General features: G+C 37.9%; 1 protein-coding gene across 2 annotated transcripts in view; it reads left to right on the top strand.

Moving 5' to 3' along the window:
* LOC121659038 (pleckstrin homology domain interacting protein) overlaps positions 1-19,659 on the top strand; it is a 107,402-nt gene that overhangs the window by 12,236 nt on the left and 75,507 nt on the right. For both annotated transcript variants that reach the window (XM_042016751.1, XM_042016749.1), the window contains exons 7-9: positions 9,469-9,629; positions 14,734-14,955; positions 15,551-15,651. In XM_042016751.1, coding sequence (XP_041872685.1) covers positions 9,469-9,629; positions 14,734-14,955; positions 15,551-15,651 — 484 coding nt within the window. The remainder of the gene's footprint in view (positions 1-9,468; positions 9,630-14,733; positions 14,956-15,550; positions 15,652-19,659) is intronic.

Raw genomic sequence — 19,659 nt, 5'->3', positions numbered from 1 at the left:
TTCAGCCAGATGCTATTAGGAGCAGAGACTTTTTTAATGTGATAACTTGCTGTGGCAATTTTTCAATCTCTAGACTCCTTTTGGAGGCTTTTGGTAGCCTCTAAGTTTTTAATGAATTTAAATAGGTACACATAACATATATAAAATATAAAATCGAGAGAGGTTAATTTGGGCTATTTATTTTTTTTCTTATGTTGAAGGAACTCAAAATCAAATCTCAAAATACACACCATTATGCTTAATCCATAGAATTATAGTTCTCTCCCAACAGCTGAAGCAGAACCATGCTACAGCTAAACTCTTAGGTTCATTCAGTACAGCCAATTTTGACTTGGTTGATGGCAGAGTATTTAGTGTCCTAGTAGCATTTCCATTTTAAAGCACAAGTTACATGCTCTCCATGATATTTCTGTAGATGCTTGGACTGAAGGATGAGAACATGGTTCTGCTTGCTGTTTAGAGCTGAGTTTTAAGAACCTCCTCAGGTGGTACAGGTATTGGTCAGAAGTGGTTCAGTTAAACCCTAATGTAGCACCTGCATCCATTCAATGTGGTTTTGTTTAGAGCCACTAGCTTTGTATTCCTGTAGAGGGCTTTTTCTGTGTTGTGCTCTAGGTGTGTAGGAGAAAATGCTTGTTGCTGGTTAGAAAATTCCCTTCTTGAGTGGTTGTGCAATGGCTAGATGATTGTAAACTTGGAAAATCTTGGGCTATTTTTGCAAGGTGACTGTAGGACTGAGCTTTTTAATAGCTAAGATTTCTTTCATGGTTGCTTAGCCTTTCTTGTGAACAAATTTTAAAACATGTTGGAGGAATCAGAATGGTTGAGGACTGTTTTATGTTGTACTGTACCATACACTGTATAGTAGCTGGTGCATACTTTTTAAAGGGAAAAAGATCGGTGTATGATATCCATGGTAGCTGGAGTTGAAAGAAAGCTGTAGAGCTGCTGTGGTAGTGAAATGAAATGTTAAAAAAAATAACTTTCAGACTCTTTTTAGAGTAGAACAAGTCAGGCTTTCTAAATAAATGTTATTTTTATTGAACCTTTTGCAGAGCACTGAATGTTAGCAAAATTACAGTTATTTCAAATACCACTTTTTTCATGACCAGTAATTTCCTTTTCCAAACATTCATATAAGTGCTGCTACCTGAATGTTTTCAACTGTGAAGTGTATTTGGATTTTTGGGATATTTGGTTCAGAGCTGTATGTTAAAGAATTTGCTTTTGATTTATCTTATTCTATCTACTCTGATCTCTCAATGAAACCATGAACTTGAATGACACTTCTTTTATAAATTGAATTAGAATTTTTTTTTCTGTTTCCTTAAATAACTTCCAGTTTTCCCCTGGAAATAATGCATTTTATGTAAAAAAAAAAAATATTAGAACCTATTATTTTTCAGGCTATATGTATTTCAGGTAGATAATCCACTAATGTTTGAGGAACAGAAACAAAGACACTTAAATTCTTCTGTGTTGTGCAGGAAAACTTAACTTACATTTCAGTGAATGTACAAAGTTGGTAATTTATTTCCTAGCCTGATGAATCAATGGGTGTATGATGCTGATGGGGTATTATTTAGAATTATTTTGTGTATGTTGTGCCAACTGCCCTGTAGGTAACTGGTTTATACACAATTAAAATAGATTTGCACAAATACATATTTCCCCTGAAAACTACAGAATATCTGTAGAACGTGATGAAGAGGAGTAAAACTTGAATATGGAGTAGTCTTTGTCCAGTTGCTCTCACTTGTGCAATATATCTTATAAAAAAGTTGCTGAAATGCTTAATTAAGAACAAAAGCAGCTAGGTCATGTGCTAATTTATTTTGTTAAAGGTCTCATTTTCTTGGATGCAGAAAGAGAAAAAGAACTCTTTTTCAGTAATTTTTGGGAACTGCTGAAAAAGGAACAAACCTAAGCATAAACCTTTGAGATCTTTGAGTTCAGAACTCTTGGGAAAGCTGACCACTCAGGTGTGAGGACCTGAATGAGACTGGCTGTTTGCCCCAAACAATGAAGATTTTTTTTTTCTGACCAGAAAAAATATATGCCTTTCAAAACTAATATTTCATGATTTTACAGAGTAATCAACCTCAAGAAAATTCTGAGGCATTTTACACTTTTTTCACTTTGTTTATTAAGTGATGCTGGTGTTTTGGCTGTAAAGAGAATGCCAGGTTCTGAAAGCAGTGTAAATGTCTATTTTTAGAAATACAATAAATACTTTAGGCCTAACTAGCTTACGAGTACTGCGTGCAACTCTATTATTCTGTTAATTATAGGAAAAAAATAAAGGAAAAGACTGCATTTATATTAAAAGATCTGTGTAAAAGTAACATCTTGTTACACATGTTTATTCAAGTCTAGAGTGAATTATACTTAAGTATAATAAGACTTGTTAGTATGCAAGAATAAATGAGCTATAGAAGTCTTATGGAACTTTGAGTAAAATACCAATGGAACTATATAGTGAAAGTAAGTGGGTTATTACTGAAGTCAGGGCAGTTTGGAAATGTTTGAGATTGTGTAACTTTCATTTATTGTTGCTTTCTGCCTCTTGAAATATCTCACCTCTTACCACTCTGAATTACGAAGGGTTGGCAGTTGCTTTCATCAAGCAAATGAATATTATATGTGAAGTTTGAGATGTATATAGAATTCTTGTGTTTCCAGAAATACTCCAGTTAGGATTTGGAATACTTTTACCTTCATGATATGACCAGAGACAAATTCTGGCTTGATAGGATAGCAAGCTTAATCATTTTACTTGGTTAACAGTCATGTCCAAGTCAAGAGACTTGGAATACTGTATAGAGTTCAGAAGCTGAAGAGAAAAATGGTAGGAAGCTAGAAGTCAATTCAAGCTGGGTTTTGTGTTTTTTTTTTTTTTTTTTTTTTTTTTGGTCTTGGACATCTTTGAAGAAGCGGGGGGAACAAACTGAATGCTTGATACATTCAGACTTACTAGCCTGGAGAGTGAAAGGAGCTGTCTAGCAGTCTCTACTATTATTTTTAACAGCTCTGAATCCCATGGTATTCATTAGAGGCCTGCCTAGCCTCTTAAGTTAATGAAACTTGATTCAATAAGGGTAAGAGTTGTAAGTGAATTATATCCTTGGGTTATCCTTCCAGGATTCTTCTGAATCTAGTTTGTGAATGGAAGGGGAATGAACTTGGATTCTGGTCTTCAGAACAGAACTTCTATTAGTTAAATACAACTCTAAAAAGGAAGAAGATGAAAGATTGTGTATACATTTAAAAATTTAGCTTATACTTGGTACAAAATTAAATTTGATTTATCACTGACTAGTGGATAAGGCAGATTATTATCCCCCATCTTTACGGCATATTCCATATTCAAGGATAAGACCATGTAAATAAGGAGATAGAATTGATCACTTTGGTAAAATTAGAAAGTGGAAAGAAAACTAAGTGAAAAAAAAAGGACTAATACTGCTATATCAGTCAGACCTCCAAATTTATTTTCCTTTTAACAGATTGCTGTTTTTCTTTGAGCTGCTTGGTCTATTTTGGGTGGGGAATGAGTTAGAAAAGTTCTGAAACTTTGAAGGCATTCATTTGGTGCCCGTTGCATACCTGAGAGGGAGAAAATCTATACTCTTTTGTAAGTTCCACTGAAAACTCCCACCACTTCACTTCCATTGGCTTTGTCTGATTTTTACATTGTTCCATGGGAAACCAAACAAATAAGGTGGTTTTGACTCTTTGAGATGTGTGGTTTTGAGATTAAGGTTGTTGGCAGCAGTGAATTCTGACAGTAGAAGCAAGATTTTAAAAAACAAAATTGCATTTTAGGTTCCTGAGTGACCCTTATTAAAAAAATGAATTTAAACTCTTATATTTAGAGCCTTTGTTTTTTAAATCCCATGTTTTTTACTCTACCTTGCTTGCTTTTTTTTATCTCTGGAAATTAAAGATCCTGAGCAATATTTGGCCCTTCTTTCAAAGGAGGATTAGACTAGGTGATTTTTAGAGGCCATTTACAACTTCAACTATTCCGTGATTCTGCAGTAATGGAAGCTGGAGTTCTTCTGGTATTAAATCTGGTGAGGGATATGAAACAAAACATGAAGAGTTTTTACAGGTCTGTCAGCAGTAGGAGGAACAGTAGGTCTTACTGCTGAATGGGGCAGGAGACCTGAAGTAGGATGAGAAGGAGACTTTGTAGAACTAAAGATTGGGTCCTCCTCATCTCAGTCCCTGGGCAAGTGATGAAGCAAATATTTCTGGAGGTCAAGGTAGGAAAAGACAGGTACATGGTTAAGAGTTGTTGGCATTGATCTGTGAAGGAGAAATTATGCCTGACTAGCCCAATAGCCTTTTAAAGGAGATGAGTGGCTTGGAGATGAGGGGACAATAGTGAATGTTATTTATCCTGAGTTCAGCAAGGCTTTCTGAACAGACTCCCATAACATTCTCAATGGCAAACTGAAAAGATATGGCAGAACTGCTGGGATCAAAGGGCTGTAATCAGCAGAGTTAATTCCAGTGACTGGCACAAAAGCCAGTCACTAGTGGTGTGCTCCAGAGGTTGGTGCAAGAGCCAGTATTGTTCAACAGCTTAATTAATGACTTGGATGATGAAGCAAAAAGTTTTGCAAACAGTTGAAATCTAGGAGTAGTGGATGATTGAGGAGGACCTTGACAGGGTGGAGAAATGCATCAACAGGAATCTAATGAAGTGTCACAAAGAGAAGAATGAAGACACAATGTGCCCTTGCACACAAAACCGAATCAGCATCCTCGGTTGCTGGAGGCAGTGCATTGCCATAAGGTCGAGGGTGTTCTTTCCTCTACTCAGTGTAAATAAGATCACACCTGGAGTGCTGGATCCAGCTCCTCAGGAAAAGACATACATGGACTGTCTATAGCTGTTAGCTGTAGCTGTTAGCTTCATCACCAGGAAAGTGATGAAGGGATTGAAGTATCTGTCATACAAGGAGGAGCCAAGAGACCTGGGATTGTTTAGCCTTGAGAAGAGAAAGTGTGGCACAGGCAGGATGGTGGTGCTAGTATCAATGGTTATAAATACTTGAACTGGAGCATGTGATGAAGATGGAGCCACACTCTTCTTATTGCATCCTGACATGGCAGAGGTCATCAACCAAAACTGAAATAGAGGAACTTCAATTTAAACGTAAGAAAACAGGTTTGGGGGGTGATAAGAGCTCTGGCACAGGTTGCCCAGAGGGATTGTGAAATCTCCATCCTTGGAGATGTTCAAAACTGGACTGGATGCAGCACTGAGCAACCTGTTCTAGCTGACCCTGCTTGAGCAGGGGGCTTGGAATAGATAACCTTTCTAGAGGTTCCTTTCCACCTCAGCCATTCAGTGCTTGGGTGGTAGTAGACCATTTCAGCCTTGGAGGCTGGTCATATTGTATGAATATGAGCCCAGTTACTAAAAACTAGAAGCCACTTAATTTTGTTTGGAACAAGTTAGTAAACAATTGTTAGCAGCTTAAAATGATAAAATTTGTGAAAAAGTTTCAAAATGTCAACAAATTCACAGCTTTCTCTGACACTGGCTTTTACTGATTATTAAATATGAAGAATCCTGATTTTGAAACCAGAATATCATTTGGGAGTAAGTGGTGGTTTATCATACTGTGTTGTGCAACAACCACTTAGCAGCATCTGGTTTTTTTATCTGTTTTCAATTTTACTTATTTATTTTCAAAACAGGACCTTATGTGTAAGTAGCAGGCGGGCATGTAAAACTAAGTTAATATTAATTTCCTTGGTCAGCCAGGCATTGGGTAGTTTTTTCAAGGTACTGTCCATTTCACAGTGCCCTTCCAGCAAGGAGCATGCAATCTCTCTTCTGTTGTTTTCTTCTTTCCAACCCTTCCCTTTATGTTGGTTGACTCACTAGAAGGCCCAACTAGCGTTCTCTAACCCACCCTGGGATAAAGTATCATCTTCCTTCACTTCCTACACATATGTAGTTTGTGGCTCCCACTGCAACTGTTTCACTGCTTATACCTTGTCACTCTTCCTGTGATTAACAGCTTTGTTCATGCTTACTCATTTGTGTGAGGCCAAGCAAAGACAGAAAAGTGCTAATATGGCTGAAACGAGAGAGAGATTAGACTTGCAGTCACAGAGGGTTCTAAATTTATTTTTTTTCCAAATGCAGTTAAATTCAAGCTAAATAGGTTAGAGACTTGACAAGTGTTGATGTAGCAACTGTTATAAAACCAAGGGCCTATGATTTGTGTGAAGGCATTAATATTAACAGTTGGTAATCTTTCTCAGCTTGGACAAGAAAAATCAATTTTGTTTGACTGAAGGAATTTGTGACGTAGCTATTTTTGATTTTTACCTGTACTCTGGAGGAAAAAAATAAATGCTATTGTGCTGGCAGAGTTTGCAGGTGACACATTGGAGGTGTCAGTATTTAAAATAAGTAGTGGGAATTGGTCAGTTAGAGAAATCAGGATAAATCACTTGGCAAAATTGATGAGAGTAAATACAAAGGTAGTTAGATGGAAGGGATATTGAAGAACAATGGTGGATGTGAGAATTCTGTTTTAAATAACCAGAAGATACTCCCCAGTCTGAGAAGTCTTAAAAGTTATGTGCTTATGGATAGTGTCCAAACCTGCAGGAGATTGGTTCTTCCCCTCCCCTCTGCTAATTGCATGAACTTGGTAAAAAATTTCTTCCCAGAGAATGTAAGTTCATAATACTGTGGAGGGATTTCTTTTCATGTCAAATTGCTTTTTAATTCACTTAGTTTTATTTTTAACCAGTGCTGGTATTTTTGTACATTTTAAGTTTTGTTCAAGGCTAAAGAGTAAGACGGATTCCAGTCTTCCCATTTCCAGTGCCACAGTATTACCTTTTATTTCCTCTGGTAGGTTGATTGTTACTGAACAAAGGGTGTTTCACCTCTTGAGTTTCTCAGGGATATGTGAAATAGTAGCAAGTTGCCCCTTGGTGATTGGTATCAGCGAGATCATTCTTAGAAATACTGGGTTGGGTTCTGCTAAACTTAGCTTCTTCAGTGTTACCAAAACACTCCCAAACCCAAACAACCTGCCCCCACAAACCCCCTCAAAATTGAAGTTGATCCCAGGTACTTAAGAAGTTTTTTATAAATTCAGGTATATATTAAAAATTACATGCTTATGAGAAGTCATTTATTGTTTTATCCTAAAGAGTCTGCTTGCAGTTTTGTTTCATTGACACAACATTGCTAAAAATTAAACTTCTAGTTAAGCTTTTTTCACTTTTTGTGAGCTATTGCTTAATTTGAAGGCATTGAGAGATCCATTAACCATATCCATCTTACATTAAAAGTAGACGAAAGGCAATTTCTGTGTAGGTTGAGGTTGTGTAAACTCATTTTGTTGGGATGAAGACCTTGATTCTGTTTGTGTGTGTGTACTTGTTTGGTTTCTTTTTTTGTGTGTGTTTTGTTTACTGAGGTTTTTTTTTTTTTTTAAATGTAGGATGATTTGTCAGATACCAAAACTAGATTTATCTTGTGCCTGAACTAATCTTGGTTTCCTGCTGTTCTGAAGTAGACTATTGGCAAGGAAAAACTTTGTCAAAAAGCAAATGCAACCACTAGTTTTCTAGTATGAGGGAAGGGTGAAGATGTAGTAGAGCCTTAAGACAGCAGTTGCTCCTCGACTAAAAGTGCTTTGTTTTACAGCTAATAATTCCACTCCTTCAAAAAGCTTCTTGAACTAGGAAAACTCCCTTGAATTAGGGCCTGAGGCTAATGGACTTTGCACTTGGTTATAACACAAGAAGCTTGTCGTTCTTACAGAATAGCTACAATCCCACTATAAAAATTGGCAAATCTGATGTAATTTGACCTGTGCTGGCTCATGCACCACTGTTATGTTGGTCTGGGCCAAACCCAAGAGGTGCGAGCGGTTTGTAGCTGTTGTGCAGTTGATGCCAGGGAGCAAGTTTTCCAGGAGCCAGCAGCGCTGTTGTGGCCAAGAAGGCCAGTGGTATCCAGGGATGCTTTAGGAAGACCATTTCTAGCAGGTCAAGGGAAGTGATCTACTCAATCCTGATGAGGTCAGTCTGGAGTGCTGTGTCCAGTTCTGGGTTCCTCAGCACAAGAGAGACATGGAGGTCTTGGAGTGGATCCAGTGGAGGGCTATGAGGATGGTTAAGGGACTGGAGTGTCTCTCTCTGAGATAAATAGGACAGGCTGAGGGAGATGGGCTTGCTCGTCCTTGAGAAGCAACAACCAAGAGGTGACCATATCAGTGTCTATAGAAGGGAGGGTGCCAAGAGAAATAAGCCAGGCTCTTCTTGGTGGTGCAAAGAAATAGGACAAGAGGCAATGGGTGGAAACTGATGCACAGGAAGTTCCACCTTTGTGGAATTATTCCTTCTGTGAATATGAGGAAGAACTTCCCTGTGTGGGTGACTGTGCACTGGAACAGATTGCCCAGAGAGGTTGTAGAGTCTCCCTCACTGGAGACATTCAAGAACCATCTAGGTGCAGTCCTGTGCTGCATGTTCTAGGATGACACTGCTTGAGCAGGGAGGTTAGACTGGATGACTGACCGTTGTCCCTTCCAAATTTGTTTTAAATCTTCCAACACCATTCTGTATGTGCATGTTACATTATCTGCCTTGTCACAGTTCTGTAGATTATAAAATGTATCACCATTGCCATTCTTTGGTCTAATGAGGATATGGAGTGTAACTAATGTCTATGTATCCATGCAGAGAAGTATTATACTTTGTTGCTTTATTATTGCATGAGTAGCAGTTTAAAATGAATTACAGTGAACTTTATTTTCTTCACTGACATTCTGGATGAAGATTTCCATTTTGTTGAAGTGAATTCTTGCTCCTGGAACGTGTTAGCTTTTAAACTTGAAAAAAAGGTCTCAAAGCTCTTTGAAACAAAGTTTTGTTAGTCAAAATCAGAAATTTCTGTAAGTTTTAGTAAATTAATTTGTAAATTTTTGTGTGGTGGTTTCGTGTGTGTGTTTGTTTAACTGTAGTGGGTAGCAGGATTCTTAAAAAATAAACTGTCTTACAAGTGATGGATAAATGTTTGAGTAGACCTCAAGAAGCAGGTTGCCTTGGAGAAGATTTGAATGTGTGCTGACCTTCAATTAATAGCTATGTGGAAGCTTTCACGCTTTTTGTGTTTGAGGTAGGTTACTCCTTCATGGAAGCTGCCTCAGTACTCCTGAATTTGGGCACTTAAAGTTGCAAGTTGTATTGCATCTTTGTACCATGCCTTGCATTTCAATACTTTTTCCATGTCTGTATCATAGGCTACTTTTGTACATATTTTTCTCTAACTAGGGCAAAATGAGATCATTACTATAGTAAGCTGTTCATATGTGCAAGTGCTCCAGTGTTGAAATAAATTTTCCAACCTTGTCAAGTATCTTAGTTTATGAACGCAATATAAATGTGTTTCTTCTTTTTTCTTTACCCATTTGGTAGTGGATACCCTGTTTTCAAGAAAACTAAATGGAAAATACAGACTTGAACGCCTCGTTCCAACTGCAGTCTATCAACATATGAAGATGCACAAACGAATTTTAGGACATTTATCTTCTGTATACTGTGTAACTTTTGATCGGACTGGCAGGCGAATATTTACTGTGAGTACAAAATCTGTATTTTTGTAGACATTTTCTTTTTTAAGTACACATAAGATGTCACCTAATTGTTTCCAAAACCTGAATATAGGATAGATACACTGATTATGAATGAAAAGAAGGTAATCCTTTGCCACTATTCCTCTCATATTTTTTTTTTAGTAGCCGTGCTGGTTTACATGCTACTAGGTGTGATGGTGATAGCTGATCTGTGTAGTTCATTGGGAAAACTGTTCATTTTCCCACTGAACCTATGTAGGTTCTTTCTTCTGGGTTTGTTTGCTCTAGCAAAAACATAAGCCAAACAAGTAACCGCCGCCACAGAATTTGATTAGGGAGTCAGAGAGAGAACAATCATGTGGTGTGTTGTAACAAATGTTGGTTCACAACAAATTGTTTTTATGAGATCCTAGGAAGTAAGAGAGAGAACAATCACATGGTGTGTTGTAACAAATGTTGGTTCACAACAAATTGTCTTTATGACATCCTAGGAATTTTTTTTAAATACTAGTGTTCTTAGTATTTTTAATTATTTGCTTTTTTTGTTGTTAAGTCATAAATACTAGACAGATGTCTGAAGTCAGTACTGAAATTGCAGCTTTCCCAAGGAATGGGATTTATAAAACCAGATAGGTATTAGTGTAATATTTGGATTTCTTGGTAAGTAGTCAGTTTCAGTAGAGACAAAGATTTCATAAACACACTTCATGCCAGTCCAGGATGCTTTGGCTGCATTTATTGCCTTCCTACAAACACTGGATGTAATTGATACCTGTGTGGATTGAGGAGCTTGATTGTGTCCTTTTAACCTCATGTCAGATAGCTTGAACAATGCGGATAGAAATACAGTTCAGGTTTCCTATTTTTCCTTGCAGTCCTAACTTCTAAAATTCTTTCAGAAGGCAGTTGTAAGTATAATTTGCCCTTTTGCCCACATACATCTTGCTTTGTCATGTGGGGAGATGTGTTGTTGAAGGGATGGGACACCTTGCGGTGTTTTGAAGAGGCAGATTTTTTGTTCACTTGTTATTTCAGGCATAGAAGAGACTCATTTTCATATTTCTTTTGTTTTCATCAGCAAGCCAAATCACAGGCATTAAAATCTTATGTCCTGTGGTTTATATGTGATTGAATTATCAGGAAAGGGGCTCTGTGTTGTGGGTTTATTTTGTATGTGGCATGGTAGAATGCATTAGAGATTCTATGAGAGAATTCTCTTGACTGTAACAGTTGTTTTTTTCCAAGAGAGAAGTAGAACAACCTGAAATAAAATGGAGAGTGGAGAGGGGCAATATGTTTCTGCAACCCCAGAGTTTTGCTGGCATTCCTTTGCTGACTGGTGTCCTGGTCTAATTGCTTGGAAAAAAGTTCCCAGTTTAGATCATGATTACTTCAGTCTGGTGTTAAATAAAGTGGCCATAGATGTTAAATGTGGTTGCTGAATTTTCATTTTGGAGGGTCTGGGACTGAACTTCTTGTCTCTGCACTTAGGTAAATCCGGTGTTCTTCGTGTAGATGTTTAAGTGGTTGTTGGCAAATGGTTGTATTCCACGTTTTGGTAAAGTCCAAGTTGCTGTAGCTGGCCTCATATTGTCAGTGGATAAACAGTCATGATCTGTTGTGTTGTAATTGCATCTGTATAATGAAATGGTGCCAATTCTTTTCAATCTAGACCACTACAACTTCTAAAGTCTCAAGTGTGGTGTGTAAATTTGTGTGCATCAGTAGGGAATTGTTCTTGCCTTACATTTTTACTCTGCAGCCTTCAGTGTGATGGTATCTAGATAAATTGTTTTAGATTTATAATTGGTTCTAGAAGCTGCATCATGATAGTTTCCTGTTCCACGTGACATCCACGTGACATCTGAAGGATTGAAAGCCTCTAAATTCAAGCTTTGTTTGTGTTCTGTTTAGAATTAAAAGGAAAAGAAAGTGTTTTCAGCATCTCCCAGTGCTCATCTGGGAGATGTTGTCCTTGCTAGAAAGATGTTACTTCTATTTTGCCTAAAGACAGCGCGAACAGGATATGATACGTTTTTCCTACTAGCCTACTTGGCCTGTATTGTGTTCATGTAGCAAGGTTGTGGTACTGGGGGGGCTTCTATGAGAAGCTACCAGAAGCTTCCTGCTTGTTCAACAGAGCCAATGCCAGCCAGCTCCAGGATAGACGCGCTGCTGGCCAAGGCTCAGCACATCAGTGACGGCGGTAGTGCCACTGGGATAATGTATTTAAGGAGGAGAAAAATCCCAGGGCAGCTGCAGTTGGGAGAGAGGAGTGGAAATATGAGAGAGAAATAGCCCTGCAGACCCTATCATGAGTGAAGAAGGAAGAGGAGAAAGTGTTTCAGGTGCTGGAACAGGTTCTCCTGCAACCTATGGGGAAGACTGTGGTGAGGCAGCTGTTCCCCTGTGGAAGTAGAGACTTTGTATTCTAGTTCTACTGAAAAGCATGACTTGCAGAGCCAATGCAGGGTAAAAGAAACAAATGCTGTCTTCTCTAGCTCCTGCACTACTCAAATTTCTGACTGCAAAAAACTTTTTTCCCCACCTTTATTTTCTTGTCTCTGCTGAGATTATTCTTTCTAGGGAATAATAAGCAGCATTGTGTAATAGTCTGTGTAAGATTTCCAACCCAAGATTAATCTGTGTGTTGCTTGGCAGTTTCACTTCATCCCACAAGTGTGTGTAATGGTAGGAAAATGAACCAATTTTACTCCATACCTTGGTAATGCAGTCATCTATTCTCTCTCGGTGCTGAAGTTGTTTTAGGATTCACTTTTGACAGACGCTTTTTAATAGGTACATAATTTGTAGGAGTTGTAGATATAACCTTGGAAACATGAGCTGTGCTGCAAGCCAATGCCATTGCTAGTAGAATTGCAACAGTATTTTAAGAGTTGTGGATTGTCCCATTCAGATCAGATAGAAACACATGAATTTATTTGAACTCTTAATATTGATGTCTTGCTGAGGTGCTACAGAATGTACAAATTTACCTTAGTTTTTTTCTCTTTTGTTTTCCTTTTCCCCTGCCTTTTCTGCCCCTGGCCCCCCCTTTTCATTGTTGAGACTTGGCTGACAGTCATTTTTTCTCTGCAGTGGAGATGTACAACCTGTGCCTCTATAGTGACACTATAGCCAGCTGGCAGGGAGCAGACCCATTTTATGCTGATTTCTTTCCTTGGTTTAGTGTTACTAAAAAGACCTCTGGGAACCCTCCAGGTGGTATTAGGTCCCACAAGTATTTTTTATTTTTTTTCCTTGCTGACCGTTTTATATCTTTCTGTGACTGATTTCTACCTTTTATAGTATTTGGTAGTTTTGGGTCTGCCATTCCCCCCTCCTAGCTTCAGGTCTCTCTTTTGAGCAGTGAAGCTATTATTTGCAGTTTTACACACAAGCAAGCACACATACCCTTCTGTCTTGGCTTCTTGGGCTTTTTGGTGGTGACTGCATTTTGAGAAGAGTGTACAAGCTTCTTCATACTCTAGAATCTCATAGTCATGATAACAGAATCACATGAGCAGATACTATCTTTCAGATAATTATAGCATCCTTACTGACAAACTGGTGATGTACAGGTTAGATGTGTGGACTGTGAGAGTGTCAGTTTAGTGCATTTTCAGGTTCAAAGGGTTGTGATTAGCAGCACAGTGACTGCTGGAGGCCTGTCACTAGAGGTGTACCCCAGGGTTTGGTACTGAGACTGGTACTCTTTCACAGTTTCTTTAAGGACCTGGGTGATGGGGCAAGAGGGTGCCTTCAGTAAATGCACAGAAGATAACAAAACCTGAGTGGTGGATATATACCATCATGTTCTAGCTGACCCTACTTGAGCAGGGAGTTTGGACTTAGACCAAAGTATCTTCTCACCTCAATAATTCTGTGATTCTGTCTGCTCATTGCTGTAGCTCAGACTGGTTGTGTTCCCTGCTCTAGCACTCTGGCAGTCTAGCAGTTAGATGAGGCAAATGTGTTCCACAGAATCTCAGCATGGAAGTTTTATGCATAGGTAAAATAGTATAGGCTGTACCATTGTTCTTCTCACCTAAGAGGCAAAAAATATAATTATGAACAAGCTTCTGTAACTATTTCCTTTGCCTAGGAGACCTGGTCCTATTTTATAAAAGGTATGTGATAGTATTGCCATGCCTTCTGCTGTCTTTAAAGCGTAAATGCAGGTAAGCTTGTACACTGTAAGTAGATGGAATAGGAAAAACTGGTGACATTTTGTAAGGATGGTGTCACATTGTAACTTGTTGTAGCACCTGTGTGCGTCCAGTAGCAGATCAGTTCTCTGGATGTTAAAACCCAACTTTGTATTGCTTCTGATCCTAAGTAATTGAATTAAATGTTTACACTAAACCTTGTCTGTCAGCGTGTGTGCAGTGTTCAAATATCATGCTATTGAGCCATGGTGTGGTGCAAATACCCAGACTTTCAGGAAGGCACAGGAATGCAATAAAAAATGGAGGAATGAGTTCTGAATTTTTTGTTAGGGCTGTGAATTCATTGTTATATGGGCAAGTAGCTGTTAGAATTGTGTGGGAAGACCAGCAAAAATTGAGTTAAGTATGAATACATAGATGAAGCCTCTTAAGTTTGTTGAGAAAGAGTGGTCATTTCGGTGTTTGTTAATGTGAATATTGAAGCAGGTTTGTAGTAGTTCAACTTAAAAATGGAATAGCTGTTCATACATGCTCTTTACCTAACTTATTGTGGTAAGTATGATGATGATGAAACTAGGAAGATAAGGAACATAAGTAGGTATAAATGACAGACTGTACCAGTTCATAATTCACTTTCATGTTTAATGTAAATTTTTATTTTAATGTATTGCAACAGCTTCTTCAGTTTGTGGTGGATTTTTGGAAAAAGTGTCTTACTAAAGCATAGACCAACTTACTGTAGGATTTGTGATCAGTATTATAAATTGGTATATGCTGTTGAGAATGTAAACCTGTGTTTTGAATGCAGTGTGGAAAACTGTTAAAAGCATGGGTGGGAGTATCTGCATGTCACTAGTTCTGTTTTTCACTTCACTGTGCTAACTCTAACATCGAAACAGCTAATGGTGTGGTTGAAATTATTTCTACCTTACTTCTAGGGATCAGATGATTGCCTTGTAAAAATCTGGGCAACTGATGATGGAAGGTTGTTGGCTACCCTGAGAGGGCATGCAGCTGAAATATCTGATATGGCAGTAAACTATGAAAACACCATGATAGCTGCTGGAAGCTGTGATAAAATGATCCGAGTTTGGTGCCTTCGAACTTGTGCACCCTTAGCAGTCCTTCAGGGCCACAGTGCATCTATAACGTCATTGCAGGTAGGTTTTTGCTTCGCAAAAATGAGTCATGAGAACGTTCAGTGTAATAAAAATGCATGCCTGGCAACTAAGCCCTGAAGTGAGAAGGAATTTTCATGGTATGCATTGTGAAATAACACATGTTTATTGTCAAAATGCTTGACCTTTGAAGAATGCCAGACATAATCCTTGTTCAAAAAAGTTTCATGGCACATATGGGCAGTTCCGTTTTGAAGTACCCCTCCTTTGCAGGCTGTGATTCTGAGCACAGGTGTATTGAGTAAGAACTGCAGTCACCAGGAGTACTTTGGTTTGCTTTTGTTTAGAGTTGCATGCTATTGTGCAACTTGGTTGGTGGGGAGGGAGGAAGAATCTGGACTGCTTTGGCAAGTAACTCAGAAGGGTGGTTCTGGAGGGAGTGACTGAGCAGCATTTTGTTATTTTGGTGTTCATTGTTCATTCCAATCTGTTTCCCTTAAGTATGGTTTGATACTTGATTTTCTTTTTTTCTTTTTTTTTTTTTTTTTCCTTTTTTTGGTGAAATGAATTGTGGAACTTCTTAGCACATCTGGAACAGATTAACAGGAGAACTTTTTTTTCTTCCCCCTTTTCCCAGTTCTCTCCATTATGTAGTGGCTCAAAGAGATACTTGTCTTCGACTGGGGCAGATGGAACAATATGCTTTTGGCTGTGGGATGCTGGCACCCTTAAAATAAAGTTAGTTGCTATTTTATTTATTACTATTTCTATTTATGTAATTAAGAATGACATACAAATACGGAGAAAAATTTGACTAAACAGCTTTTCATTGGCTATTTCAGTATGTGATTGTTGGGTATGATCTGTTTCTGTTGTAGCTATAGCTTGCTTGTTTATCTATTAAAAACTAAGTTGATAATACAATGTTTTATGGCGTGATAATGTATATCTGTTAATTTAGAAAATAAGTCTACTATTGAGGTTTTTTGTTTAATACAATGTCGAAGTTGGCACTCCTTTATTCTGATGTCATCTCTTAATCTCAAATGAAATGAAAATTATGTTGATAAAATTATTGCAATCTAGATTGCAAAGTCCAGTTTTTAAGGAGACAGTAATATCCTAGTAAAAATCAGGATAGGATATTTTTGATGTTTGTTCTTTCCTTACTTATATTACCTTTTCATAGTTGCTCTTGGCTGTAACATGGCAGAAGGCAGAATTCTTGGACAGCCATGTATTGATGGCTGAAGTTGAGTATGAAGTTTCTGCCTTCAAAGATACTAAAAATGTTGTCAGGACTTTCCAATATAGTTTTTTAAAACCAACTTGCTCAGTAGCTTTCAAATGCTCTTTGCTCTTCCTTTATCACTAAAACCCATAGCTTAAAATTGGAAATGGATGGCTTAGTAATCGTAAGCGATTTAGTTTTGACGATGGCATGTATTCTTCTGAATATATGCTTGCAGGTGAGTTCAGTTTCCTTGTAGTTTTAGTAATTGCTGCTAGAATCTTTTCCTTGCAGTGCTGAGGTTATGCAGAGCTTGCAGGCACACTTGCATAGGTACTTTTCTAGTTGTCTGGGCCTTAGCTATTTTGATGTTCTCTGGATGTTGTATCTCTTTTTATAATGTAAGTGAAGCTGTGTCTCAGGTTGTTACTCCTCTGCTGCCTAGTGCATGCTGTAATCAAATTAAGACTCCCCTTTTTACTGAGGAGAGGAGGAGATAACTTACATGCTTATTTTTGTGTGAAGGAAAGGAGTTGCCACCACATTATTTTTTTTAAGATTTCCCAAGTCTGAGCTCTTGTTGACAAGATGAAATCTTTGTCTGTCTGATTGGTAAACCTTCTGAGCCTACATGTTTTTTTCTTTTCTTTCTTTTTTTCTCCTTTTCCTAAGTAAAGTTTTAGTCTGTGAAATTGATTTTTGAAATGAATTCTGTCATTAGAAAATAGCAAATCCTTGAGAGTTAGGTAGGTTATAATATATAATAATTATATATATAATTACATAATATATATATATAATTATATATAATATATAAGGTAGGAGATAAATGTTTCAAAATGATGATTGTTTGAATGAATCATGGAGTTGGATGGGATTTGTCTTGAGATAAAACTTAGGTAGGGGAAAAACTGGTTCCAGTTATAGTAGGGGATTCTGAACTAATTCCTTTCCATGGTGATATATAATTGTGGAACAAAAATTTTTAGTGAGATGTGCTCAACAAATATTAAAAGTATAAAAGATATTTGAGTAATGCTTTCATGTAGAAGTCATTGTAATGTGATTAGACAGGGGCATAGAGAAAACAGATCAGTTCAGCTGTCTTGTGCAGCACAGCAAGGAGGTGGTCTGGTAACCTAAGTCACGCCAGTGATTCATGTCGTTTGACAACAGAGTGCAGATTAAGTTTTGAGACTGGAATCTTTCTACTGCTCTTACCTTCTGTTCCAGAAATATTTTTTACATTGGGTTTGAGAAGAGAGAGGAAGCCATTAAGCTGTATTCCTTCAGTCTGGAAAAAACCAAATGTATGAAGATGAGTCATGTACAGTCATGAGTGTGTTGAGGAGGGAATATAATGAGGAATTGATTGTGGGCCCTTATGGTTCTAGAAGGTATCAAATGGAAGTATCCATTTTCAAATTGGAAGAAGATGGTTCTTTACAAAACATGCAACTGAGTTACAAAACTTCTTGCCACAGGATATTATGCATTATGTGAAGATACTAAAAGGCATCACTGTGTGCTTTTTCTTCTTTTAGGCCTTTGTTTAAACTCAGTAGAACTGTAATGTATTTGAAGTAATTGATGCTTTTTAATCCGAACTAAAACGTGATAAAAATGTCTAAATAAGAAACAGGCATGTCTTTTGAGACTGGAACATAACTTTTTGCCACTTGTGATATTGAAACAGATGGACACTCAGACAAGTCTTAATTTCCTGAGTTGAACAGTGTACTAGTTCAGGGAACTTGTTAGTGGAAGTTTTATGTAATGTGCTAAGGTGTAAACTTTTCTAACTGTGCTTATCACAATTATTCTGGTAAACCAAAAAAAATTATACTGGAAAACTTGCATTCCAGTGTAATTTTCCACAAGAAGGCTGCATTACATGGCCAGTGCATCTCAGCAATGGGTGTATATTGTCATAACAGTTTTCAGTGAGGTGGTTGCACTTCTTACACACTTGAATCTGGTTCTCCTTCTGGAGCTGTGGAAGTGTGGCAGGTTCCCTCCACATCCATTCAGTTATGTGCTGGGGGAAAACAAGTACTAGCAATATAAGAGCATCAAAGGAAAGAATGATGCCTGTTAATTTTTTGTCATAATGCCGTTTTTTGAGGTTATTTTAAAAAGGTATGTTGTGTAGGCTATCTGGAAGAGAGTATCACTGGTGAGGTGGGAAGTTTATCCTTCCTTTTATTCCTGTAGTAAAAAATACAGGCTTGTTTCTGTTCAATATCTCTAAAGAGGAGGAAAGCTGGCAGGGAAAATAAGATCTCTTACCATGGTTATTCAGCCTCTGAGCTTGCTGCCCTGTATCTTGATTCTAGTACAACTCCCACCCCAGGAAGGAGAAATTGGAGCTTTCAAGCATAACCAAGAGTTCTGAGTAGTTCAGGTGAAGGATGCTGTAACATGCTTAAGTCAGAACTTGATTTCATGTTCCTCCTGAGCTTGACTGCAACCTGCTCTGCAAGAATACAATTGCTATCAGTGATGAAAGTGTGTTACTAAATTATGCAATGCTTCAAATGGGGATGGGTGGTGAAGTCTTGAAATTTTAGCTACTTAAAAGAGAAAATCTATATATCCCATCCCTGCTTTTTGTACTCAACACTACTCGAATCACCTGGCAGTGGGCAGCCTAACGATGATCATGTGGTTGATTGTCATTTCAAGATGGTTGGCAGTGCCATTAGTACTTTGCTGAAATCTTTCATGAAAAAGGCAGAGTTGGTATTGTGTTCAGTGGGCTCTCAAATTAAAAAAACCAGTTTTGTTCTTAAATACACTGAGTTGTATTTTCTGGTTTTTTTTCTTATCTCTGCAAATGTTTATTTTGTTTCATTCTCAGATTGCAAAATTTCTTGTAACTCAGCTTTGCCAACAACTCTGCTGCAGTTAATATTATTTAATTAATAGTATGTCTGAAATTAAGGGCTTCCTGTGTTGGTCTCCCATTTTTTTATAACCTTGTTAATTGAGGCATGTTCTGTTTGGGTCAGACATATGGCCCAGTCCAGCGATGTTGGTGACAGCTCTGTTTTGATGAACTGCAAAAGGACACATTACAATAGATTTTGTATCATAGGATGAAAGAGAGATTGGCACAGCTGACCACAAAGTTCTGATATTATTCAAAGGAAAGTGAGCAACCTTGTTCACATGGTTCTGTGACTAGTGTGGATGCATGTTCTTTAGTGTTACAGGGGCTCCTGTCTCCTTTCCTTGAAGAGGTTTATGACCAGGCGGTATGTTGGTGCTGCAGGCAAGGAATTCACAGAATGTAGCCCAAACTAGATGGGAAAACAATTGAAAATTTAGGCAATCGAGTCTTACCCTGGGTTTAGTCTTCTTTCACTATTCTGGGTGGTGATAGTAAACACAGGAGTTGGATCCTGCATCAGTTTACAGTAGGGAGGAGAGAGAAAATCTGCTTCGGGTCATCAGAAATTGAAGAATTGTGTGCTTCATTCAAGTTAAATGGAGAATTATTACAACTGGTCAGT

The sequence above is a fragment of the Corvus kubaryi genome, unplaced genomic scaffold, assembly GCF_017639235.1.
Source record: "Corvus kubaryi isolate FWS band 111438036 unplaced genomic scaffold, C.kubaryi_AGA036_p1.0 split3-73, whole genome shotgun sequence".
Classification (NCBI taxonomy): domain Eukaryota; kingdom Metazoa; phylum Chordata; class Aves; order Passeriformes; family Corvidae; genus Corvus; species Corvus kubaryi.
This window is presented reverse-complemented; position numbering and strand designations above follow the sequence as displayed.